This window comes from Manis pentadactyla, chromosome 8 (genome assembly GCF_030020395.1).
Source record: "Manis pentadactyla isolate mManPen7 chromosome 8, mManPen7.hap1, whole genome shotgun sequence".
NCBI lineage: Eukaryota > Metazoa > Chordata > Mammalia > Pholidota > Manidae > Manis > Manis pentadactyla.
The window spans coordinates 137,866,147-137,893,244 of NC_080026.1; the positions used below are offsets into that span (position 1 = coordinate 137,866,147).

At 42.6% G+C, this 27,098-nt stretch overlaps 1 protein-coding gene across 3 annotated transcripts in view; it reads left to right on the top strand.

Moving 5' to 3' along the window:
- MGMT (O-6-methylguanine-DNA methyltransferase) overlaps nt 1–27,098 on the top strand; it is a 266,672-nt gene that overhangs the window by 164,703 nt on the left and 74,871 nt on the right. Inside the window, exon 1 of one of the 3 annotated variants that reach the window (XM_057506485.1) lies at nt 11,961–11,980. The exons of the other annotated variants lie outside the window; for them this stretch is intronic. Within the exon in view, the coding sequence (XP_057362468.1) occupies nt 11,976–11,980 (5 nt within the window). The 5' untranslated portion in view covers nt 11,961–11,975. Of the gene's footprint in view, nt 1–11,960; nt 11,981–27,098 lie in introns of those variants that run through there. 3 annotated transcript variants of the gene reach the window in all.

Here is a 27,098-nt window from a genome sequence, read left to right on the forward strand (position 1 = left end):
GTTTTCTCTGCACTGCCTCGATAGCTTTGTTCTCAGAGTTTGCGTGGCGGGGCGTCTGTGCAGGCGGCTCTTGAAGCCATGTCAAGTGTGCTGTCCCCTGAGAGCCGACGTCCCATCATGGCTGGGCCTTCGCTCATGTGCTCATTTCTCCAACACCTACCGCACGGGGTCTCAGTGTGTTCTCTGCATTAATTAGTAACGTGGTACTCCCAGCTGACCAATAAGTTAAAGAACTAGTGTGAGTGAATTTTTTTAAAGGTCATTTGACTGTAGAAAACCTGTTTCTTTTTTTAAAAAAAGAAGCATTTTATAGAAATGTTCAGTGGCAAAGTAAAATGTGTAAAGTATTATATGGTTTTTCTGTAGTGAACAAATTGCCCCTTTTTATGCCATTTACATCCCATCCGCTACATTTAGCCTGGTGTATTTGTCTACCTAGTTCTCTGCAGAGTGAGTGATGTCACGCCCCAATGTGAAAACACCAGGAGTTATATGATGATAATTACAATCAATGAGGAGAAAAATCATTACATACAGAATTCATATAGGTCATTTAAATTCGAGGAAACTTTCATCTCGAGCTCTGATTCTGTTTTCCCAGATGTTTTTCATTTAGAATACAGCTTGATTAAAGACAAAATCACCAGTCAAAAGGAAAAAGCTGCTGTGCTCAGTGTTAATCCCACATTTGAATGGTATGTGCTACTCAGAAGAGGGATTTCTTAATCAAGTTTCTGGGCTGCACTAACCCAAGAATGGACTGGAGTTCCATTAATGTAACCTGAAATCCCTCACGTGTTCTGTGGGGGACCTTGAGACTGAGCAGCCGATGGCCAGTGACATTCAGTGTTGACCAGCATCGTTTTCCTCATCTAAGTGTTCAACAATGAGAGAAAGTTTATGGGGACAGTGAGCTGAGACTTGATTGAGTGGCAGGGGCAGTAGGATAAGAGAGCGGAGGGCAGAATGCACCTGGCTGAGCCTCCCCTCTGCCTTCTTTGGGTGCCATGGCAATGTCAAGCTTGGTGAGGCCGAGGCCAAGGGCTCCGGCCCAGGCCCGGGAGAGATGACAGCAGGCTTCCAGCAGAGCGGACAGGAAGGCGGCTGACAGCCAGGGAGCTGCCTGCCTGTGCACGGCCCCCCGGGGGCCTCAGCCTGTCTCCCTGGAAGGAGGGAGCCCACCTCCTGAGGGGCGTGTGCACCCGCCGAGCCAACAAGCTGTGTGGCCAGGGAGGGGGTGCGGTGCTTCTCAGCCCACAGTGAACGGCCTGGTCCCGGTCTTGGTCCCTGTCCCCTGCCACTGCCCAGGGTTCCTGCTGTGGTGGGAGGGGATAGGGTGGTGTGGGAGAGCCCGCAGGCCACCTCTGTGCCCCATCCACCCCAGAGTCCTGCCCAGCACACAGGCCTGGAGGGCAGAGGGTGCTGTGGGCTCTGCATCTGGTTACCCTGCACAGCCAACCCATGCCCTGCGTGGCCCCAGGCCGCGAGCCTCGGGAAATGGGCTGCCCTAACAAAATGCCCCAGGCTCAGGGGCTTCTAAACAAGGACATGTTTAACACAGCTCTGGAGGCTGGGAGTCCGAGGCCAGGGGACCAGCAAGTTGGGCATGGGGTGAGGGCTGCCCCCTAGCAGGCCATCTTCTCTGTCCTCACATGGCAGAAGGATCGGGTGCTCTCCAGGGTCTTTTAAAAGGACACTAATTCCCTGTCATGGAGGCTCCACCCTATGACCCAGCACCTCCCGAATGCCCCACCTCCTAACACCATCACCACAAGGGTTAAAATTTCAACATAACAAATTTTGGGGGTTACACATTCAGAGCACAGTGCTGGAGATCTGCCTTCCTCTGAGAAGCAGGTGGTATCCAGAGTGACACCAGGCTCCACTGGGCCTTGTCACAGATTGTTTGGTCATGACGTCAGCCGTAAGGAAAGACATGAACGTCCAGGTTGAAGTAGGCCTCCGTCGCCATTGTCCAGGCCCCTCAGCTTGGAGAATCTGCTCCTGCCAGCTTCCCTGTGGGTCAGTCACAATAGGCTCCGCCTGCCATCAGGTCTGCTCTTTGCAGTTAATTTTAAAATCTGAATTTGAAAGTTAAGCCAGGATGCCTTCAGTTAGCACCCTAAGTCTCTGTCCTTTTGTATTTAAAAATCAAATATTTCTACTTCGCAGTCTTCTCAGGACTCCAGCACCGCCTCTTGACTTAGAGGTGCTACAGCCTTGCTGGTAACCATCTCAGTCGTGCACACAGCATGCTCAGACGACCTGAAGGCGCTCATGGGAGTGGACTGGAGGCTGGGCGAGCCTCTTGCCCTGAGGAACCTCCCACCCGGGAGACATAGGGGCCAGAAAGCCTGCTCACCCCCTGGGGCCTCTGATCTCACCCCTTGGTGGACGGCCTCAGCTCTGATCAGCTGTGGGGCGGCCCACCCCACAAAGGCTTGGAGGCCGTTTGTAAGATTGAGCAATACAGCAAGAAGGGCCTGAAACAAGCCCCAGGGAGACGGACTGAGCGCGGAGCGGCAGGACAGCCTTCTGTTTCTGCGTCACAGTCTGGGCTTTGGGATGAGCCGCAAAGAGGTCCAGTCTGCAGGTGCAAGGGAGAGCCAGGGGCACGGAGACGTGGAGGGGGGAGCAGCGACCCTGGGCCCTCAGGGATCGGCTACTCGGAACCCCCTTCATGGAAGGGCAGCCACGCACGCCAAGCTGGCACAGAGCACGAGTCGCACACCGGCAGGGACGCCCAGGCCAGAGCTGGCTCCATGCCCTGGGTCTCAGGTGCTGAGGGGGTGGAGATGACAGGCCAGCCCCCAGGCAGTTGGGTACTCGGTGTCCTTATCTGAGAAGGGGACACTCAGGGGTCCAGGTAGGAGGCAGGATGAGGGGGATGGAAAGGGGGGAGGCAGAGCGGGCGGCTGGCGGGGTCCCAGACGGGGCCCTGGGCAGGGCTGCAGACAGGAAAGACTGCCCTCCACACACTTGCCACATCCTGGAGCCTGTTGGGTTAGAAGAGATGGTGCTCAATTTTTTTTTTAATTTGGTATCATTAATGTACAATTACATGAGCAACATTATGTTTACTGGACTCCCCCCATTATCAAGTCCCCCCCACACACCCCTTTACAGTCACTGTCCATCATAAGATGCTGTGGAGCCACTACTTGTCTCCTCTGTGTTGTACCGCCCTCCCCGTGGCCCCCCGCCCCTACATTATGTGTGCTGATCATAATGCCCCTTTTTCCATCTTATCCCTCCCTTCCCACCATCCTCCCCAGTCCCTTTCCCTTTGGTAACTGTTAGTCCCCTTTGGTTAGTTCACTTTGGTAACATGTTGTTGCAAATGGTAGGATTTTTCTTCTTATGGCTGAGTAGTAGTCCATTGTGTATATGTACCCCATCTTCTTTATCCATTCATCTACTGATGGACACTTAAGTTGCTTCCATTTCTTGGCTATTGTAAACAGTGCTGCAATAAACATAGGGGTGCATATGTTTTTTGCAAACTGGGCTGCGGCATTCTTAGTGTAAATTCCTAGGACTGGAATTCTTAAAATTTTCTATTTTTAGTTTTTTGATGAACCTCCATACTGCTTTCCACAACAGTTGAACTAATTTATATTCCCACCAGCAGTGTAGGAGGGTTCCCCTTTCTCCACATCCTCACCAGCATTTGTTGTTGTTTGTCTTTTGGATGGTGGCCATCCTGACTGGTATGAGATGATATCTCATTGTGGTTTTAATTTGCATTTCTCTGGTGATTAGCGATATGGAGCATCTTTTCATGTGCCTGTTGGCCATCTGAATTTCTTCTTTGGAAAAGTGTTCAGCTCCTCTGCCCATTTTTTAATTGGATTATTTGCTTTTTGTTTGTTGAGGTACACGAGCTCTTTATATACTTTGAATGTCAATCCTTTATCGGATCTGTCATTTATGAATATGTTCTCCCATACTGTAGGGTACCTTTTTGTTCTATTGATGGTGTCCTTTGCTGTACAGAAGCTTTTCAGCTTGATATAGTCACACTTGTTCGTTTTTGCTTTTGTTTCCCTTGCCTGGGGAGATATGTTCATGAAGAAGTTGCTCATGTTTATATCCAAGAGATTTTTGCCTGTTTTTTTTCTAAGAGTTTTATGGTTTCATGACTTACATTCAGGTCTTTAATCCATTTTGAGGGTACTTTTGTGTATGGGGTTAGACAGTGATCCAGGTTCATTCTCTTACATGTAGCTGTCCAGTTTTGCCAGCACCAGATGTTGAAGAGGCTGTCATTTCCCTATTGTTGGCTCCTTTATCATATATCAATTGACCACATATGCTTGGGTTTATATCTGGACTCTCTATTCTGTTCTACTGGTCTGTGGGTCTGTTCTTGTGCCAGTACCAAATTGTCTTGATTACTGTGGCTTTGTAGTAGAGATTGAAGTTCGGAAGTGAAATCCCACCCGCTTAATTCTTCCTTCTCAGGATTGCTTTGACTATTCAGGGTCTTTTGTGGTTGCATATGAATTTTAGAACTATTTGTTCCAGTTCATTGAAGAATGCTGTTGGTATTTTGATAAGAATTGCATTGAATCTGTGGATTGCTTTAGGCAGGATGGCCATTTTGATAATACTAATTCTTCCTAGCCAAGAGCATGGAGTGAATTTCCATTTGTTAGTGTCCTCTTTAATTTCTCTTAAGAGTATCTTGTACTTTTCAGGGTATAGGTCTTTCACTTCCTTGGTTAGGTTTATTCCTAGGTATTTTATTCTTTTTATGCAATTGTGAATGGAATTTTCTTCCTGATTTCTCTTTCTGCTAGCTCATCATTAGTGTATAGGAAAGCAGCAGATTTCTATGTATTAACTTTGTATCCTGCAACTTTGCTGAATTCAGATATTAGATCTAGTAGTTTTGGAGTGGATTCTTTAGGGTTTTTTATGTACAATATCATGTCATCTGCAAATAGTGACAGTTTGACTTCTTCCTTACCAATCTGGATGTCTTTTATTTATTTGTTTTGTCTGATTGCCATGGCGAGGACCTCCAGTACTATGTTGAATAAAAGTGGGGAGACTGGGCATCCCTGTCTTGTTCCCAATCTTAGGGGAAAAGCTTTCAGCTTCTCTCTGTTAAGTATGATGTTGGCTGTGGGTTTGTCATATATGGCCTTTATTATGTTGAGGTACTTGCTCTCTCTACCCATTTTGTTGAGAGTTTTTATCATGAATGGATGTTGAATTTTTGTCGAATGCTTCTTCAGCATCTATGGAGATGATCATGTGGTTTTTGTCCTTTTTGTTGATGTGGATGGATTTTTGAATGTTGTACCATCCTTGCATCCCTGAAATGAACCCACTTGATGATGGTGTATGATCCTCTTGATTTATTTTTGGATTTGGTTAGCTAATATTTTGTTGAGTATTTTTGCCTCTATGTTCATTAGGGATATTAGTGTGTAGTTTTCTTTTTTTGTGGGGTCTTTGCCTGGTTTTGGCATTAGAGTGATGTTGGCTTCATAGAATAAGTTTGGAAGTATTCTCTCCTCTTCAATTTTTTGGAAAACTTTAAGGAGAATGGGTTATTATGTCTTCTCTATATGTCTTATAAAATTCAGTGGTAAATCCATCTGGCCCAGGGATTTTGTTCTTGGGTAGTTTTTTAATTACTGATTCAATTTCGTTGCTGGTAATTGGTCTGTTCAGATTTTCTGTTTCTTCCTTGGTCAGTCTGGGAAGGTTGTATTTTTCTAGAAAATTGTCCTTTTCTTCTAGGTTATCCAGCTTGTTAGCATGTAGATTTTCATAGGATTCTCTAATAATTCTTTGTATTTCTGTGGTGTCTGTCATGATTTTTCCTTTCTCATTTCTGATTCTGTTTATGTGTGTAGATTCTCTTTTTCTCTTAATAAGTCTGGCTTGGGGTTTATCTATTTTATTTTCTCAAAGAACCAGCTCTTGGTTTCATTGATTTTTTTTTTCTATTTTATTCTTCTCAATTTTATTTATTTCTTCTCTGATCTTTATTATGTCCCTCTTTCTGCTGACTTCGGGCCTCACTTGTTCTTTTTCCAGTTTCAATAATTGTGACTTTGTTCATTTGGGATTGTGCTTCCTTCCTTAAATAGGCCTGGATTGCTATATACTTTCCTCTTAGAACTGCCTTTGCTGCGTCCCACAGAAGTTGGGGCATTGTGCTGTTGTTGTCATTTGTCTCCATATATTGCTTGATCTCTGTTTTAATTTGGTCATTGATCCATTGATTATTTAGGAGCATGTTGTTAAGCTTCCATGTGTTTGTGAGCCTTTTTGTTTTCTTTGTACAATTTATTTCTGGTTTTATACCTTTGTGATCTGAGATGTTGGTTGGTAGAATTCCAATCTTTTTGAATTTGCTGAGGCTCTTTTTGTGGCCTGTAATGTGGTCTCTTCTGGAAAATGTTCCATGTACACTTGAATGTGTATTCTGTTGCTTTTGGGTGTAGAGTTCTGTAGATGTCTGTTAGGTCCATCTGTTCTAGTTTGATTGGTGTATTCAGTCCATTTACATTTAGGGTGATTATTGATAGATATGTACTTATTACCATTGCAGGCTTTGGATTCATGGTTACCAAAGGTTCAAGGATAGCTTCTTTACTATCTAACCATCTAACTTTAACTCTCCTATTAAGCTATTAGAAACACAGTCTGGTGATTCCTCATTTCTCTCCCTTCTTTTTATTCCTCCTCCACTCTTTATATGTTAGGTGTTTTATTCTGTACTCTTTTGTGTTTCCCTTGACTGCTTTTGTGTATAGCTGATTTTATTTTTTGCTTTTAGTATTTGCTTGGTCTGCTTTCTTTGCTTTGGTTTTATTTTCTCTGGTGACCTCTATTTAGCCTTAGGAGTACTTCCATCTAGAGCAGTCCCTTTAAAATACCCGTAGAGGTGGTTTGTGGGAGGCAAATTCCCTCAACTTTTGCTTATGTGGGAATTGTTTAATCCATCCTTCAAATTTAAATGATAATCGTGCTGGATATACTATTATTGTTTCAAGGCCCTTCTGTTTCATTGCATTAAATCTATCATGCCATCCTCTTATGGCCTGTAAGGTTTCTGTTGAGAAGTCTGATGATAGCCTGATGGGTTTTCCTTTGTAGGTGATCTTTTTTCTCTCTCTGGCTGCTTTTAATATCCTGTCCTTGTCTTTGATCTTTGCCATTTTAATATATGTCTTGGTATTGTCCTCCTTGCATCCTCCTTGGGAGATCTGTGGGCTTCCATGGTCGGAAAGACAATTTCCTTCCCCAGTTTGGGGAAGTTTTCAGCAATTATTTCTTCAAAGACACTTTTTATCCCTTTTTCTCTCCTTCTTCTGGTACCCCTATTATGTGAATATTGTTCTGTTTGGATTAGTCACGGAGTTCTCTTAATATTCATTCCTAGAGATCCTTTTATCTCTCTCTGCCTCAGCTTCTCTGTATCCCTGTTCTCTGATTTCTATTCCATTAACAGTCTCTTGCATCTCATCCAGTCTGCTCTTAAGTCCTTCCATTGGTTGTTTGATTTCTGTTATTTCCCTCCCAACTTCATCCCTCAGCTCTTGCATATTTCTCTGCAGGTCCATCAGCATGGTTACGACTTTTATTTTGAATTCTTTTTCAGGAAGATTGGTTTTATCTGTCTCACCAGGCCCTCTCTTTGGTGGTGTTTGAGTGATTTCGGACTGGACCAGGTTCTTCTGCCTTTTCATGGCGATAGAAGTGATCACCAGCAAGTGGCATGTGTGTCAGCTGTGAGAACAAAGTCCCTTCCTTCTTGGTGGTTGCCTTGCCCTTCTGCACTGCCTGTGCTGATTACCCGCACACTGGGAGCAGTCTCTGGGTTAATTCCCTGAGCTCCCGTGGGTGGGGCGGCCCTCAGGATGGCCCAGGACCCTGTGGTGAGTCGCAGATCTGCAAGTTGTGTTCTCCTGAAAGAACAGCGCCTCATGCCTTCCGGACATTGCTCAAGCTTCCTCAGTCTGTGCTGGGCAGCCAAGTGCCGGCAGCAGCCTCTGGGTCTGTCCTGGTTAGCTGTGCTCTGGGAGGAGACTCTGTGTGGTTGCTGTGGGCAGGGCCGTTCTCCGGCTGCTCTGTCACTGTGGGAGTCAGCCAGTTTGCTCACAGCGCTGGCCTGGGGGAACGAATGGCAGGCTGCTTATCACCGTGAGGGGCTTCGGGGCTGTTACCCTCCAGGGGATTAGGTCGCCTGAAGTTCCTCAAGATTCCAAGCCTGCTGGGCTGTGTGTGCTGAAATGATTTTGTCCAGCTTTTGAGCCCTTATTCCTCTAAGACTTTTAAAAAGTGCCTGCTTTTCTCTTGTCCCTGGGGAGCTGGCCATGGGGATCTGCTTGCAGTCTCTGTCTTGGATTTTACTTTTGTTTCTCTAATATCCAGCACACCATGCAATGTGTGTCTGTGCTCCCAGTGAGAATTACTAGGGCTGGTTACTTAGCAGTCCTGTGCTTCCACTCCCTCCCCACTCTGATTCTTTTCCTCCTGCCAGTAAGGTGGGGTGGGGGTAGTGCTCACAGCCTGCCGGGTTACAGCTTTGTATCTTACCCTTTTAGTGAGATGCTGAGTTCTTGCAGATGCAGATGTAGCCTGGCCGTTGTACTGTATCTTCTGGTCTCTCTTTTAGGAATAGTTGTATTTACTGTATTTTCAAAATATATACGGTTTTGGGAGGAGATTTCCGCTGCCCTACTCACGCCGCCATCTTGAGCACCTCCCTCTCCTCTCAGTTTTTATCTTCTGTTCCTTAGTACATTCATTTGCTGCTAACCACAAAGCCATGAAAATTACTTAACATCAATGACATGGATCCTGAGTTGCTTTGACCGTCAGGCTCAGCAAGGTGGAAGGTGGGATTAATCTGGCTGGCTGAAGGCCCGAGTGGTGGTAAGCACCCTGGAAGGGCGGGTGCCGCGTGATGGTGCAGAAGGCACCGCAGGAGTGATGTGGGGATGGGGGAGGCTGCTGTGCTGCTTCCTGAGGCCCCTCGTCTCCACAGGCCATCCCTGAGGGAGAAGGGCTGGGTGAGCATTTGGAATGTGGTAGCCAGACAAGCCACTTGCTTCTAAAAATGTTCAACAAACCAACTCTTCTTCCACCTCTGAAGTTAAATTTCCCACCAAGAACCAGGGGCAGTCGTTTATGATGGTCCAGGAAAATCCCTTCCTCCCGAGGTGTCCCCCGAGCAGCAGGAGGGAGCGTGCAGCTCATGGGGGTGGCCGCTGACTGTACTCCCCGCTGTCCGTGAATGGAGCCGGCCCTGTGGGGCTCCTCCAGGCGTCAGGCCAGGGCCTCGTGCTGACATGCCTGCAGCGGCGGCCTCGAGGTCTGCCCAGTGAAGCGTGAGTGTGAAGACGCTCAGCTGTCAGCTCTGACGTCACTGGAGCAGTGCACAACTGTGGCCCGGTCCAGTCAGGGCCCAGGGGGAGTGGTTTCCCCATGGCAGGGAGGTGGTTCCGGATGTCAGCCTTTATCTGCCTTCAGACTTGGTTTCCCAACAGTTGGTTGGCATGAAAGGTAGAGCTATGTTTCTTTCACAAACTATAAGTTTTTTAAATTATGCAAGGTCTGATTGGCATTTCCCAAGACTCCAGTTATTTCAGTTCTGGAGAAGCTGGGCCTCCAGCAAGTGGGAAGGCCAGGTGGAGATTGCCTCAGTATGAATGTCTGGTCTGTGCCGTTTCCTTCTGGCCTCCCTGCTGACGGCTTTCCATCATTTCTGGTGCTTGTTGGATGTGACTTGTCTGGACGACATGAGTGGCATAAACATGCACGGGATGGGTGTATAAAACATTTTGTAATCCTTCGAAAAGGAGAAGAATATAAATGTAAATCATCTCACAATGGACACAGGAAGGGGGGTATATATATTTGGAACAAGTCGTCCTCACACAGGCAAGAGGGAGTTCTGCCTGGGGCCGACTCTGGCACTTTCTTGATGCTTCTGCTCACTGCATCTTGCAAAAGCACGTGTAAACACAGGAGCATGTGTATTTCTGGAGGGAAAGGTGTTCTACTGATAAGGATGCATTGATTTTGCATTGAAAGTGCAGGTGAGAGGGAGCATTTCTATTAGAAAAGCCAGTAGTCCCAGACAACCCGGCTGAGCAGCAGCAATGGCAGCCGTGGCCCTTACAGGGACTTGCGGTCACTGGGTGTCAGCTCTCCCAGACCAGCCCTGCACTAGTCGCCCATCAGAGGCCAAGGCTTAGCCCCAGGGGAACCCCGATGAACACCAAGGAGAGCTCAAGGTGGTTCGTGCCTGGGGCTCCTACTGGCGCTTTCTTTGGCTTCAATAGCAGCCACCTTACGTAATCCCACAGCATCCACTTAACAAGGGCCATCTGGGCCCTGGCTGGTTGACGAGCCTGCCCCTTCATCCGTGCACAATGGTGCGCGCAGGCCCCTGTGAACCAGTCCTGTGCCAATGTCTACCAGGAAATGAACACGGTGGTACTGCTCTGAGCACAAAATGGTCCCCCGGTCACCTGCTCCTCTGGAGGCCTTCCCAGGGCAAGCAAAGACGGGCCCACCTCTAGGGCCTGCAAAAGTGGTCAGTGTCCCCTCTCTGGGGAAGGACTTTCCCAGAATGCTGAGACCAAATTTGAAATGTTGCTGTAATGTTCCACAGAAGCGGCACTCTAAAAGGCTCCCTAACTAGCCCAAAAAGAACTTCTTCGGGAAAACAGCCAACGGTAGTGACACCACAGCTTCCCCACAGGGGCCTTCAACTGCAAAGCTCTTGTGAGGTGGACAGACGCTGTGGATTAAGTCAGGGGAATCTGTCGCCAGCTGCCAAGTTCTAAATGACTGTAAAGGAACCTGTAGAATGCAAGCCTCAGCTTATTTGGGGGTGCATGACTCATCTTGGGGAGTCAGTACGCTTGCCTGTAGTTGTCACAGGCCACTGGCCCTGGGCCCTTGGTTGGTTCCCTTGGTGGTGGTTAAGTACTGTGGGTGTCATGATTTCCTACCCACCTGGCACATTCCACTGCAAATCCAGGGATTACATGTGTGGCAAGTTACATGTTGGCAAGTGACTTGTGAAATGCCAGAGGTATACCAGCTCGGTTTAACTAATTTAGCAGATGAAGATTGACTCTGCTGTAAGAATGCAGAGATCCCAAAACACAATGGATTAAAAGCCTTGCCTGGAAGGTGCTTATAATCTTGGCTGGGGATGGAGGTGGGGGGTAGGCGTGATAAGACAGATTAAAGATGGAAACTATATTTACCACGTTCTCAGGTGCTGGTGAATGTCGAAACTATCAAACATGAATGAGGGGTGAAGCAAGGGTCAGAGATGGGGTGGGGTGCCTTTAATAGGGAAGATCGGGGGCCTCACCACCTCTAGGAGAAGACTTTTGATGTGCCTGGGGGTAGGAAGGTGGTGCCGAGAAGGCCAGTCTCCACATGGGTCCCGTACAGCCCAGCCCTCTGTCCTGCATGTGGGAGTCTTCGCACTGCCACTTGAATAGGGGTGTCCCCACCCTCTGAATGAGGAGACCCTGGCTCGGGGGTGCATGACCTCAGCCAGCCCTTCCCTAATTGCCGCCTCTGTGCTATTTTCTTTGGCTCAGAGAATTCTTGTAAATGTTTACTTAATGTGTTGAAATTGGTTGCCTCTCCTCTCCCCTGTCCCCTAAGGATCGTCAAATCTCAGGGGTCTTTCAAAACCTAAAAGTGACCTCCCTGTCCTCTGACACTGTTTTTGCTTCTTGTTGTTGTGCCCCACCCGTTTCTAAGAATCCCAACCAAGGAACCAGAATGGACGCCTGGGCTTCTGGCCGTCACTGCAGCAGATGGGGGCTCTGCAGGTGACTGCCCCAGGGACCCGGGAGGAGAGCCCTGCACCATCAGAGGAACCCGGGTCTGTTACCAGCTAGCAGCCATCAGCTTTGCCTTGCGTTGTCACCTAAACACAGACTCAAAAACTAGCTACTCTGTTTGTCTCATAAAATATGTGGTGAGTGTAACACCCAAACACTGAATGACAAGTGACCCTCGGAGCAAGCCCAGTGTGTGCCGTGTTGGCTTCCCAATGTTTCTTACAGGCATATTTGATTCTAATTCAGTAGGATTCTTAACCCCTGCATTCAAAACGCTTGCTTGGAAAGTCCATGTTATTCCCATTAACATCAATGAGGTTTTCACATATCCAAATTCTAATGTGCTTTGAGAGTTGAAGCCTAGCCCTCCGTTCAAAGCAGGGATCTCTCTATATCCACTGGAGTTTTTGCAGTGATTTAAGATGTCCTGGAAGAAATTATCTTTCAAGAGAGAAAATTTAGTTGATTGAAATGAAATGAATTCCACATTTCTGTGTCATAATTGATTAACCTGACCAGCTCGCCCCCTTCCAGCCTCTGTTTACAAATACCGTGTGGCCTGCCCTGTGCTGTCTCTCAGCCCACCTGGGTTCCCCTCCCTCTGCTTTGGCGCCTGACCCTGATGCTGGAAAGGTCCCCTGTAGTCTACTGGAAGTGTGGCACTGGAGAGCCGCCTGTGCATCTTGTATGTAGCCAGAATTCCCTGTATAAATTTCAGCTCCATCTGCAGCAGAGGCTTCACATGATGTTATTTTTATTTACTTGTTTTGGGTTTTGTGGTTGCAACAATAACAGTCCTCAGCTTTCATGATTTCACATTCTTGTTTCAGAAAAATACCTGTATGTAGCTATCTTCATGCCTGGTTTATTTTCCAAACACTTTTGCTTGGAGATAGAACAAATCTTGCCCCTTTTGGCAGCATTATGGAGTTAGGTTCTTGGCCAAACTCTCCGGAGAGCATAAACAATCCCACTTGTTCATGAGGCAGAGACTCATCCACCTGTAGCTACTAGTGTTACTTATTTAGCGATGGAGTGCATGAAATTTTGAACAACAGTTTAGGCCTAAAATATTTCATTAGTAGCTGCCAGGAAAAGCCTTTTTTGACCAGTATTAAATTATAGAACAAGTGCTCTAATGTTACTAGACTGATGTAAAAACAAAAGCAAAAGTAAAATGTCCAAGCTTGAGCTAAAATCCTACTTAAAGCTCCCTTTTTAAATGGGGTAATGGGGAATACATAGCACACCCCTGATGCTCAGACAGGGCTGACTGGGGTTCTCTGTCTGTCCTGGCTTGGCCCTAACAAGTGCTAACTGGCGTCTGAACTTTCCGTGAGTCGTCATCTTTTTGCTGGTGAGGGTCCTGCCTTGACATTGATGTTCTGACGGATCATGGAGGTGGCACTGGAGGGTGGGGCGGCTGTGTGGCCATTTCTTAGAATAAGACGACAGTGAAGTTTGCCACACCGATTAACCGCACCTTTCACAAATGATTTCTGTATCACGTGATGCTCTTGGGCAATATTTCACCCACAGTAGAACTTCCAAACGTGGGGTCAGTCGCCTCAGACCCTGCCACTGTTTTATCACCAAAGTTTGTGGAACATCCAGAATCCTTTATCATCACTTCAACGGTCTCACAGCATCTTCACCAGGAGCAGTTTCCATCCCGAGAAACCGCTTTCCTTGCTCGTCTGTAGAAGCAGCTCCTCGTCTGTTAAAGCCTTACCGTGAGGGCAGCGGTTCCCCACGTCTTCGGGCTCCACCTCTCAGTCCGGTGCTGCCGCGCCCAGCGCATCTGCAGACGCATCCTCCACTGGTGTCTTGGGCCCCTCAAGGTCATCCGTGAGCGCAGGAGTCCACTTCTTTCAACTCCTGTTAATGTTCATATTTTGAAAAAACAGGAAGGAAGATGGAGTGACTGCCCAACCCCACTTGCCTGGGTCCCAAGGAATTCCCGGGCCATAAGAGTCCAGAGTGAAGGAGAGGAGAGCCCCAAGCAAACCGGGCAGGTCAGCCCCCCTGAACTCCAGGACCCATGAAAGAGACAAAGGGAACCAATAAAACAAAAATACGCTTCCCCGGGAAAGGAGACCAAGCAAGTGGCTGCAGTACCGATACAGCGGTTACAGCATGAGGTGGCGGAGGTGAGGCCACATTAATAAATGCCATAGGGCTCAACTTGCCTATGAAAATGGAGAGATTCCAAGTTGGCTTGTGAAGCAAAACCCAACTCTGTCCACATTTAAGCAATGCACCTAAAACACAGAGCTTCAAAGATGGGAAGGGATGGACAATAGTAATCAGGCAAATGAAACCAGGCCAAGTAGGAATCAGCCCAAAAAGGCATTCTAAGCAACAAATAAGGCACTTTTAAATGCTGAGAGCCGCATTTGTAGTGAAGATAGAGTGCTTACAACACAGAAACCACTGTAAAGCAGAAACCACAGCACATGTAAGGGAAATCAGTAGAAACACAGAAATACTAGCGCACTGTTCTCAGAGAAGACAGTTCAAGTGGACACAAGTAATGATGTAGGAGACCCAGACAACATGACCAATAATGGGAATGAGTTGAAACAGATACCCTAAGTAGAAAATACATCTTTTTCTCAAACATACATGGAATCTTTACAAAAACTCACCAAAGTTTCATAGAGGAATTGTTACAAGCATTCTCTAATCACAGTGCAATAAAACTAGAAATTAACATAACCTCTTGGGTAAAAGTGCAAATATCAATTAACACTGCAGGACTCGTATAAAATGATAACAGCAACAATTAGAAGACTCAAGACTAGGCACCAGAATGAAAGAAGAAAAACTCTAAACTCAGAAAACTAGGAATAATAGGAAAGCAAAATTAAGTACAAGAAAGGTAGTAATAAAGATAAAAGCAGAAAAAATGAACTGGAAAATAAAAACATCAATAAATCAAACTCCAGGCTCCTTGAAAACAAAATCAAAATAGGTAAATCATTAGCTATTCAAGAAAAAATGAATAAAACACAAATATACAAAATAATGGGAAAATACATAGTGATAGGAAATTTTTAAAAGCACAAGAGACTAATTTTACAAATAAACTTGAAAACCTTTTTGAAGTGTATAATTGGAAAAAAATTCGTTTTGCTAAAATTAACCCAGAGAGAGAGAGAAAATTATCTTAGAGAAAGCTTAAATAAACCAATTTACATGGAAGGAATAGAGAACATTTTCAAGGAATTAGCTCCCAAAACAGTACCAGGCCCAGCTGATCACATGGGGAATTGTATTAAACATTTTGCGCAGGTAGTGCTAATGCTGTGTAAATTGTTTCAGAGTATAAAAAATGAAGGGGGATTTTCCAGATATATAACATTCAAACCAGAACAAATATAGTATACTCTATCAATCTGGGGATAGTGATGCAGAAATCCTAAATAAAATGCAGGTGAACCTATCCCAACACCTTATTAATAGCATAATGTACATTGGCAAAGTTGAGTATGTCCAGGAATGCAAGGGTAGTTTGATATTAGGAAATCTGTTAACTATTGCAAATGAAAATTATAATCATGTAGAAGGGCAGGGAAAAGGAGTTAATACACATAACTTTGAACATACTCTGATACATGCTCAATTATAGGGGAGAAACCTAAGTGGTTTTTGTAATGGCATAAAATTATGCATATGTATGATTGAGGAAAAGACTGTGTTGGTGTTTGAGGAATCAAGGTTCTTCCTGTGTAGAATGAGACAAGGATGTGGAAGGGATACAGTGGGGCCGAAGTCTGTTGAGCTGGACTGGAATTGGAGCTCAGTGTAAACTCATCACTTCTATGGTGTCCCTTCTGACCCAAGGCCTAGAGGCACTGTTACCCCAGTTATAAGAACCACACCCAGTTCCCAGTCTTATTCTTTAAATACATGGTCAGCAACCTATAATGGTAGGACTTAACAATTGTTTGACTTTACAGTGGTGTGAGAGTGACGCACACTCAGTAGAAGTCAGACTTGAGGTTTTGAATCTGGATCTTTTCCTGGCTGGTGACATGCAGACATCCTCTTGTGATGCTGGGCAGGTCAGCGAGCTGCAGCCCCATCAGCCGTGTGGCCAGGGGGGCCAGCAGCCAACCCACTGACAGCCGTTCTGCACCCACACAAACATTTTTCACTTTCAGTACAGTATTCAGTAAGTTACATGAGATATTCAACACTTTACTATAAAATAGGCTTTGTGGCAGATGACTTTGCCCATCTGTGGTCTTACATTAAGTGTTCTGAATACTGTAAGGTAGGCTAGGCCCACGTATGGTATTCTGTAGGTTTGGTGTATTAAGTGCACTTTGACTTAGGATATTTCAACTTAAAATGGGGTTATTGGCATGTGACCATATCATAAGTCACAGACGTGCCATTCCACCAGAAGGATCGCATGGTACTTGGATAAGTGGCCGCCTGCAGGACAGGAGCAGGAAGGTACACAGCCTGGAACGAGAGTGATAGCGCGCATTCCTTTTAAAATGGGTGAAACGTGTGAGCACACTCTTCACCAAAGAGTGCGTACTGGTGGAAGATAGGCGTATAAACACATGCTGAGCAGTTTATTTTGCCCTGAGGCAAATGAAAAAGCCATAGTGAGACCCCCTGCATACGTCTCGGAGTGACCGGAATCCGGCGCTGACACTAGCAAGGGCTGCAAAGGACACACAGTGCCTGGACCCCCGCACACGGTGCCGGCAAAAAAGGCTGAATCACAGCCCCCTTGGAAAACAGCTTGGCGGGTTTTTTAATCAAGTTAAACGTACACTTACCATAGGACTCCTCAGTCTTCTAAATGTTTACTCAGGGAAGTGAAAGCAGGTATAAACATGCACACAAGTATCTGTGGCAGCCGTGCACAGAGCTTCCAGAAACTGCCGGGACGGTCATTGCTTCAACTGGGAAGGAGAATAAGTGGACTGGCACGTTGGTGCAGTGGAGTTCAGCTCAGCATGAGGCAGGCACCGAGGACCGACACAGACACCACGGATGACCCTCAGGCGCGTGGTGCTAAGTGAGAGAAGCCCAGTGCATGTGGAGGCTACGTGTGGCGTCATTACACGGACAGGGCTTTCCTGGCAAAGGTGCCGTCCCCAGGAACCCGGGCTGGCTGCTGTCGGGGGCAGCATCTGTGGGGGAGAAGTTGGCTGTGAGGCCACAGAAAGTTCTCGGGGAGATGGAACTGCTCTGTGCCTGGATTGTGGTGGTGGTGGTGAGCTGTAGGCATTTGTCAAAAATCACATGACTGCACCAGGAAGGGTGAGCCTCATCCGTAAATGACACCTTCATGAAGTGCGTTCATGTGGGGAGAGAGAAAGGCCATGGGACTCTTCCAGTTTGAGGAAGACTGCAGGCGTGTCCGATACAGGCTGGGGCCCCATACGAGAGGAAGGTCGTGCTGAGTGAAGACATAACGGGGACAACTGGCAAAACTGGTGTAGGGATAGCATATTGGATAAAAGTATTGTGTCTGTGTTGAGTTTCCTGAATATGACTACTGTGGTTACATAAGAGAATACTCTTCTTAAGGAGCAAGATGTGTGACATATGTAATCAACTCTCCAGTGGTTCAGACGAAAATGAGTAATAGCCTATGCGTGGGAAGGGAGGAAAGGGAGAAATGAAACTGCAAAAATGATTAAAAACAGATGAATCTGGGTGAAGAAGATACAGGAATTCTCTTTTCTTACGACTTTTGAATAAGTGAACTTACTTGAAAGAATTTTAACATAACGGAAAAAATCGTGAATATTCTTACCTATGGAGTTATTTTTATATGATTTTTATAACTTGTTAGCTTTCACTCTTTTCCTTTATTACATTATCATTGATATACAATCTTATGATGGTTTCAAATACACAACACAGAGGTTCAGCATTCACCCATATTATCAAGTCCTCATCCCCTCCAGTGCGGTGACTGTTCGTCAACACAGTAAGATTTTAGTCATTAACTGTATTCTCTTTGCTTACTACCGTCCCCATGACCAGCCTATACTGTGATTCTGAATTATTGTGCCCCTTAGTCCCCTTCCCCCTCTCCTCCACCCTCCGAAACCCCTCCACCTTGGTAACCACTAGTCCCTTCTTCGTGTTTGAGTCTACTGCTATTTTCTTCGGTTTTGCTTTGTTGTTATACTCCACAAATAAGTGAAATCATTTCGTGTTTGTCTTTCTCCGCCTGGCTTATTTCACTGGCATAATGTATGGATTTGTTTTCTTCTTATGGCTGAGTAATATTCCATTGTGTATATGCACCACATCTTCTTTATCCATTCATCTATTGATGGACATTCAGGTTGTTTCCATATCTTGGCTATTATAATTGTGCAGTGATACATAGGGTTGTGTATGTCTTTTTGAATCTGTGGTCTTGTTTTCTTTAGGTAAATTGCTAGAAGTGGCATTCCTGGGTCAAATGGTATTTCTACTTTTAGTTTTTTGAGGAACCTCCATATTGCTTTCCACAATGGCTGCAGCAATTTACATTTCCACCAGCAGTGGAGGAGGGTTCCCCTTTCTCCACCTTCTCGCCAGCATTTGTTATTTATCTTTTGGATAGTGGCCATCCTAACTGGTGTGAGGTGATATCTCATTGTGGGTTTAATTTATATTTCCCTGATGATTAAATTGTGTGCCTGTTTACCATTTGTATTTATTTGGAGAAGTGTCTGTTCAGGTTCTCTGCCCATTTTTTGATCAGGTTATTTGTTTTTTGGGTGTTAAGGCATATGAGTTCTTCATATATTTTGGATGTTAACCCCTTATCAGATGAGTCATTTATGAATATATTCTCCCTTGCTGAAGGCCACCTTTTTATTCTGCTGATGGTGTCCTTTGCTGTACAGAAGCCTTTTAGTTTGATATAGTCCCACTTGTTCATTTTTGTTTCCTTTGCCCAAGGAAATGTTTTCAGGAAAAAGTCACTCATATTTAAATTCAAGAGGTTTTTGCCTGTTTTCTTAGAGTTTTATAGTTTCGTGACTTAGAGTCAAGTCTTTGATCCATTTTGAGTTCACTTTTGTTTATGGAGTTAGACAATAATCCAGTCTCATTCTCTTATTTGTAGCTGTCCAGTTTTGCCAACACCAGTTGCTGAAGAGGATTGTATATTCATGGCTCCTTTATCGTATATTAATTGGCTATATATGTGTGAGTGTATATCTGGCCTCTCTATTCTGTTCCATTGATCTATGGGTGTGTTCTTGTGCCAGTACCAAATTCTTTTGATTACTGTGGCTTTGTAGTAGAGTTTGAAGTCAGGGAACATAATCCCTCCAGCTTTGGTCTTCTTTCTCAGGATTGCTTTGCTACTCAGGGTCTTTTGTGGTTCCATATGAATTTTAGAATGATACTTTCTAGTTCATTGAAGAATGCTATTGCTATTTTGTAGGGATTGCATTGAATCTGTAAATTGCATTAGGTAGGATGGGCATTTTGACAATATTAATTCTTCCTATCCATGAGCACGGGGTAGATTTCCATTTATTGGTGGCTTCTTTAATCTCGCTCATGAGTGTCTCACAGTTTTCAGAGTAAAAGTCTTTCACCTCCTTGGTTAAGTTTATTCCTAGGTATTTTATTCTTTTTGATGCAATTATAAATGGAGTTTTCCTAATTTCTCTGTGTGCTAATTTGTAAGTATATAGGAATGCAACAGATTTCTGTGTATTAATTTTGTATCCTGCAATTTTGCTGAATTCGGTTATTCTGATAGTTTTTTGTGAAGTCTTTAGGGTTTTCTGTGTATAGCATGTCATCTGTAAATAGTGACAGTTTAACTTCTTCCTTACCAATCTGGCTGCCTTTTCTTTGTGTTGTCTGATTGCTGTGGCAAGAACCCCCAGTACTATGTTGAATAAAAGTCGGGGGAGTGGGTATCCTTGTCTTTTTTCCAATCTTAGAGGAAAAGCTATAGTTTTTCAGTATTAAGTATCATGTTGGCTGTGGGTTTGTCATATATGGCCTTTATTATGTTGAGGTACGTACCCTCTATAACTATTTTGTTAGGAGTTTTTACCATGAATGGATGTTGAATTTTGTCACATGTTTTTTCAGTATCTTTGGAGATGATTGTGTGATTTTTGTCCTTTTTGTTGATATGATGTGTGACATTGATTGACTTATGAATATTGTACCATCCTTGGATCCCTGGAATAAATCCCACTTGGTCATGATGGATAATATTTTTAATGTACTTTTGAATTTGGTTGGCTGATATTTTGTTGAGTATTTTTGTGTCTGTGTTCATCAGGGATATTGGCCCATAGTTTTTTTTGTAGTATCTTTGGTTTTTGGTGTTAGAGTGATGCTGGCCTCACAGAATGAGTTTGGAAGCATTCCCTCCTCTTCTACTTTTTGGATACGTTAAGAAGGATGGGTATTAGGTCTTTAAATGTTTGATAAAATTCATCAGTAAAGCCATCTGGACCAGGAATTTTGTTTTTAGGTAGTTTCCTGGTTACCAATTCGATTTCATTTCTGGTTATTGGTCTGTTCAGATTTTCTGGTTCTTGCTGGGTCAGTCTTGGAAGGGTGTATTTTTCTAGAAAATTGTCCGTTGTCAACTTCGACTTCTTAAAAATCCAGTTATCTATGATTCAAAATCCAGTTATCTATGATTCAAAATCCAGTTATCTATGATTCAAAACTACATTGACTATATATGTTAATTTGGGATCATAGTGAGTTTTGTATTAATTTCGAAAATTTTCTACGTGTCATGTTCCTATCTGGGACATACTATATTTCTTATTCAGCATTTCCAAGTATGGCCTTCTGTAGAATTTTGTACTTTTGTTCATAGAACTCCTAACATTTTCTGAGGTTTGTTTTCTAATGATTGAGCTCTTTTTTTTCAGTTACCAGTTGGGTTTTTCATTTATTTTCTATGCTGTACTTTTTGTCCCTGTGACTTGTGATTGGTTATCCACGACATAGAAAAGCTGTTGACTTTTGAGGTGTTTGGACATCTTGCTGAATTCTCTAACATCAATTAATTCTCTCATTTTTCCAGTAGACAGTCATGTCTGGAAATAAGGACCATTTTGCCATTTTCTCTGTGATATCTATGTGCTTTGACTGTAATATTGCCCAGAGGTATCTAAACACTGAAGTTGTATGCACACTTAAAATTTTGTCTGTACTGTCTATCCTGTGGCAGGAATCAGACTTTTGAAGTGACAACCATTCTTTAAGTATTTTTTTGTTGTGAAATAAAATATACATAGAAAGAAGTACACAAAGTGAGTTTTCACGTAACCATCATACAGATCAACAAGCCATGGGCAGGTCCTCAGGAGCCTACTTTATACTCTTTCCCCACTGTCTCCCCTTCTTCTCCTAAAGGCAAACTCCTATTCTGAGTTTTGCAGTACTCAATTCCTGATTTTCCTTTCTTGTTTCCTCACCAAAGCATGCAGCCCTCAACACTATAGTTTCATTTTGCTTATGTTTTTTTGTCAACTGTATAGGAAATAAATCACATTATCCATGAAATTCATCCATGTAATTGCATGTATACACAGTTTGTTTCCATTGCTGTATTAACTACACCTCTGTGATTATTCCAGGATACTTCTGGGTGCATATATGCATGCATTCTCTCTTGGGCATGTACCAAGCAGTGGAGTTACTCATCACAAGGTGTGGGCATGCACAAGTTTAGTAGATAATGGCACATAGTTTCCCAGTATGATTAAATCAATTTAAGTTCCAGCTGAGATTTCCTGTCATACCATATCTTTACCAACATTTGGTTCCATAAACTTTTAAATTTTAGTCATTCTTATTTTCTGCTCAGGTATCTCATGGATTTAATCAGTAATTCTGTAATGGCCTACATGGTTGGACACATTTTTATGTAGTTCTTTGCTGTTTGTATTTGCTTTTTATTTTTGAGTGTTTACACAGGACTCATCCATTTTCCTATTGGGTTGTCTTTTTCTTATTAATTTATATGGGGATTCTTTATATCTTCTGGATATAAGTTCTTTGGCTATATATGTTAAAAACATCCACTCTGTGACTTAGCTTTCCATTCTTTTAATGGTGTGTTGTACAGACGTTTTTACTTTTAAAGTAGTCAAATTTTGTTAATTTTTCATTTATGATTAGTGCATTTTATATTACATTTATGAAGCCTTCTCTTCCACAAGATGATGAAGATCTCCTATTTTTTTCTAGAACAAAGGCTTGCAAGCTTGTTCTGTAAAGGGCTAGGTAGTAAATATTTTAGGCTTTGTGGACCCCATGTGGTACCTGTTACATATTCGTCTGTGCTTTCTTAGGAAACAACCTTTAGAAATGGAGAAGCCATTCTTAGCTAGCTGGTGAACTTGGTGTGCAGGCTGTCGTTCGTTGCTCTTCTAGAAACCACAGCAGTTTTTGCTCTTACACTTACACCTGCAGTTTTTGTTTTCTTTTTACAGTGGAAGTCCTAGACAGTGTGTAAGTGAATATCTACTCATTCATCAAAAAGTCCATTCTTTCCACACATCTATTCAGCAGCCCCCTTGTCACAAACTAAATTAGCCTCTGTCTGAGTTCTCTACTTCATTGTATTGGTCTGTTTATTCTTTTGCCACACAACATTACCTTGATTATTGTAGCTTTGTAACAAATCTTACTGTCTATTAGACAAAGTGCTTGTTCTTTTCACAACTGTCTTGGCTATTCTTGGCCAAGGTATTCTGTCAGCACATACATTTTAGAAATAGTTTGTCACATTCCAAAGTAATTTAAGGAACACCACCATCTTTTTCTTTGTATATTGAGGTTGGAATGACTCTCTAGATTGGTTTGAGGTGAATTGACAACTTTACAATTTTTGTCATCAAATCTGGACACACTATTGCTCCATTTATCAAAGTGTTAATTTTACTTAATAATGACTTACAGTTTTTCTGTATAGAGCTCTCACATTTTGTTGGATTTATTACTAGGTATATATGTTTAAATATATGTGATCTATTATAAATTACACATTTTTAAATCACTGTTTCCTTAAATGTTTCTCAGAATGTATGGCTGAAAGTAACTTGGCTTATCTTTTTAAAAGTTTTCTTTGTAAGAAAATTTTCTTTGTAAGAAAGTTTTAAAATTATGGGACACTTCAGGTTTCCTAATTTTCCATAGTTCATTTTCTTTAATTAAAACATAGTTGATATACAGTATTATTAGTTTCAGGAGTACAACATAGACAATTTTTTTAACAATATATTTGACTAATTTTACTGACTAGGACCTCCTGTACAATGTTAAATAGGAGTGATGAGAGCAGACATCCATATCTTGGTCCCAATTTTAATGGAAAAGCAAAGCATTCCATCTTTGTTTCGTGATCAATCTGGCTGAATGTTTATCAATTTTACTCATCTTGCCCAAGACCCTATTTCTGATTTCATTCAGTTTCTCTCTCGCTTTCCTCTTAATTCATTTCATCAATTTCTTCTGTGATATCAACCCACAGACATTTAATTTCTTTGTGGTGTTTTGATCACTCGGGAGGCATTATAAAATTCTGTTAGATTCTTCTCTTGATGTTTTCCTTTTAGCTTGTCTTTATACTGCAAATTAATCACTTCCAATTAAAGATTAAGTGAGAGCTCCTCAGTTGTACTTTTAAAAGAATTTTGAAACAAGGAAATTTCCTTTGTACTTGCCTTGGGATCCAGCAAAAGCTACTGAAGAGTAGTCTGTGCTCAGAAAATATGTCTACTGCAAATCTGTAAGAATGGAGATCTTGGAAGTGTATAAAGCAGCTTGACATTTCTTATGATTCAAATAACATTCCTTGTCATCAAAGTAACTTTATTGCAGTATAAGCATGTAAGCACTGTTTTGCCTTGAATTCATTAAGCATTATCAAGTCTCCTAAAGCTTTTTATTTAGTGTTTGATAACAGTGTTAAAGGTAGTCCTTTGACTCAGAAAAATTTCAGTATTGGCCCTGAACTTCAAAAACTGCAATAAAACTTTACTACTGCTGCTAAACCATTGAAATATTCTGTGGCGGGTAAATCAAGATAATCCTGTTTTCACTTCTGACAAAAGTTCACAAAACTGATGACAGCTCAGTCTAGGATAGATTAAAAGGTTTTCTGCAAAAAATCTGTTGACGGATAATACAATGAGTTATCATAGGATTTAAATGAGTTATATTTTAACAAGCTTTATTAATTTGTCCAACTAAGCCATTTTTTGCTCTATACATTTTTACTGCCATCACTTGTCAGTCCACCATAGCAGATTCAATTTCAATTGTTCTGAATTAGTGCGTTCTGACCTTTGAAAATATCCTCACTGTGGCCAGTTTGCCAACCCCTGATCTAGCTTTCATCATAAGAAACTACAAAGAGAAGAGAAAATTTAAACCCAAACCAAATAGAAGAAAAGCTAGAATAAAGAGCAGAAAGTGATGAAGTTAGAAACAGGAAGTAAAAAAGACAGCAAAAGTTTGCTTTATGAAGAGAGTATTAAAAATAATAAAATTCTAACCATACTGATAAGAGAGAAAGAAATTACCCAATATATTGGTACTGAAAAGGGAACTCACTGTGGATCCTGTATATATTAAAAGAATAACAAGAAAACATAGTCTCATGCCAATAAATGTGATGACTTAGATGAAATGGACAAATTCATTGAAAGACAAAGATACTTGTCAGTGTTCATTGAACTGTATGCCTAAAAAGAGTGAATTGTACTCTATGTAAACTTTAGCTCAATATACCAGACTTTGAAATATTGTAATACAGCCAGGATTCATTTTTATTTACATGCAGACTTTAACATTTTTGCTTTTTACCCTTTCTATATCGCTAAACCCCTTTCCATGATAATTTCCCTTCTGCCTGGATAATAGTTTTTCAATAATGTACTGACACCAGCTCAGAGTGGCACATGAGAGCCAATTCGTTAATGTACAAGAATTTTGTGAACTGGTTGTCACACACATTAAAAATTACATAAATTTACAGTTAAATACATTGAGATAGGTAACACTCAAAACTCATCCCTTCCAATTATTGTACTAATTTTGCTATTATTTATGCCCTTGGTCGTCTTTCTAATGGTGTACTACTTAGGATCTCTTCTCAGCTGTCACAGTGATATTTTGAAGTCAGCCCTACTGTGTGCATTTACACTACAGAAATCAGCAAATGCAAATTCAAGTTTGATTTATTTGTCTCAGCCAGGGGCCAGTAAGTTACAGCCTCCCACTGGCCATCTGTTTTTTTTTTTTTAATAAATGAAGTTTATTGTAATGTGGCCATGCCCATATGTTGTGGGTTGTCTGCGGCTTTCACATTTCAGCAACAGAATGGAGGAGTTGTGGCTGAGACCATATGACCCACAAAATCTAAAATATTTACTATCTTTACCCTTAAGAAAATGCTTGCCAACCATTGGTCTAGACTTAAGAATGAGATGGAGAAAATGTTAATCATGACATTAATTTTAAGAGTGCCATGTGAGTAACCATTACACTTTAAATAGCACAAAAAAATTAATATTCTAGTATTTGAAACTGACCTGATTCAGTAGTGAAATTGCTCACTTGTCATCGGCAAATGAATGAAGTTCTGGCATCTTCACTTTTATTTGTTAACTTAGCAGCCTTCATGTGGGAACTATTAAGTTTGTCAGTACAACTCCAGGTTGGCTTTGTGTACAAAATGAAAGCAGGTATCAGTAAAAACTCATGGGAGATCAGTTGGCTATACAGAATTTAAAATGCAGAATATGGTATACTTCATTTATAAACAGTGTGCTACACATCCTTTATGTCAGTAAAATTTGTATTTTAAAAAGCTACGCCCGTGCCTGCTTACTCTGGAATGCCAATCATTTATCAGCATACCCTTGCTTGCCTTTAGGTATTTTCTTTCATGTGGGATTGCTGTTAAGGAATTCTCTCAGATTTTTTTTCTTTTTCTGAAAAAAAAAAGCATAATGTTATTTATTCTTGAATGATATTTTTCCTTGGTATAGAATTCTAGGTTGGCAGTTATTTTTATAGTCCAGTGTTGTTACTATTCCTATTTTTCTCAGACTTCTATTATTCTTCTTGAGAAGTCAACTGTAAATACAAGTGTTGTTTCTTTGAAGTAATGGCTTTTCCCTGGCTTCAAATTTAACTGGATGTGGCATCTGTTGCTGATCCAGCTTTGAAATATTAGAGCTTCCTGGATCTGTAGATTGATGTATTTCAGCAGTTTCAGGGCATCCTCTTATTTGTCCAAATGTGTGTTTGCACTGTTCTCTCTGACTTCCTGCTGTAACCATTTACATACCTGTGAGGCTGCATTGTATCTTCTATTTCTCTTGTTCTCACTTCATAATTTTCTGTTACTTGATCTCTGTGATTCATTCTGTATGTTTCTTCTAATAGTTGACTTTTCTACTAAACCCAATTTGGTTTTAAATCCATTCATACTGTTCATTATTTCAGTAAGTTATTTTTCAACTCTAATATTTTCATTTTTTTTTAATAGTTGGAAATTCTTCCTGAATTTTTTAATCTTTGCTTTTATTCTATTTGAATGTGATAAACCATGTTTTAACTTTGCATCCAATAGCTCCAACCTCTGGAATCTTGGTGATATGTTTTTAGTATTTGTTTCTGCTGAATTTTGTTCATGTCTACTCATGTGTCAAGTTTATTTTTTATTACATTTGGAAAATTGTTTGTAGGAGTGGCGTGCCGCCGGGGATGACGTTTTCTTCCTCCGGCAGTGCCTGAGGCTCCTCTCCTTCTAGTCGTAGGAATTCCTGTGAGCAGAGAGTTTCCTTTGAGGTCTGGTTTTGTGGCGGCTCACCCTGACTCCTACAGGGAAGCCAGTCCCTGTGCTCAGCCCCCAGGCCATGCAGAGCACCTTGCAGCGTAGGCTCTCAGGGCTGGCACTTCATCCCTGGGTAAGAGCAGCCCTTTGTGCTGCCCTTTTTCCCCTGCACCCCATCCTGTAGTCATTACATGTGCCCTGATTGTATGACCCACCCACATCTAAGACTGACCTCAAATTCCACATCCCAATTGTAAAACCAGAACTTTCTACTCAGCCTGCTCAGCCTCCTGTAGGGACAGTTGGTGTTTCTCTGCCATAGGCAGTTTCATGCATGCAAATGCCCCCCATGCACACATTATTTTAAGCTCTTTGTGAAGATGTCTTCCTTACAAAGCCTGCCACCTTGCTGTCAAGCCCGGCTTGCAGGTGTTGAGCACAGG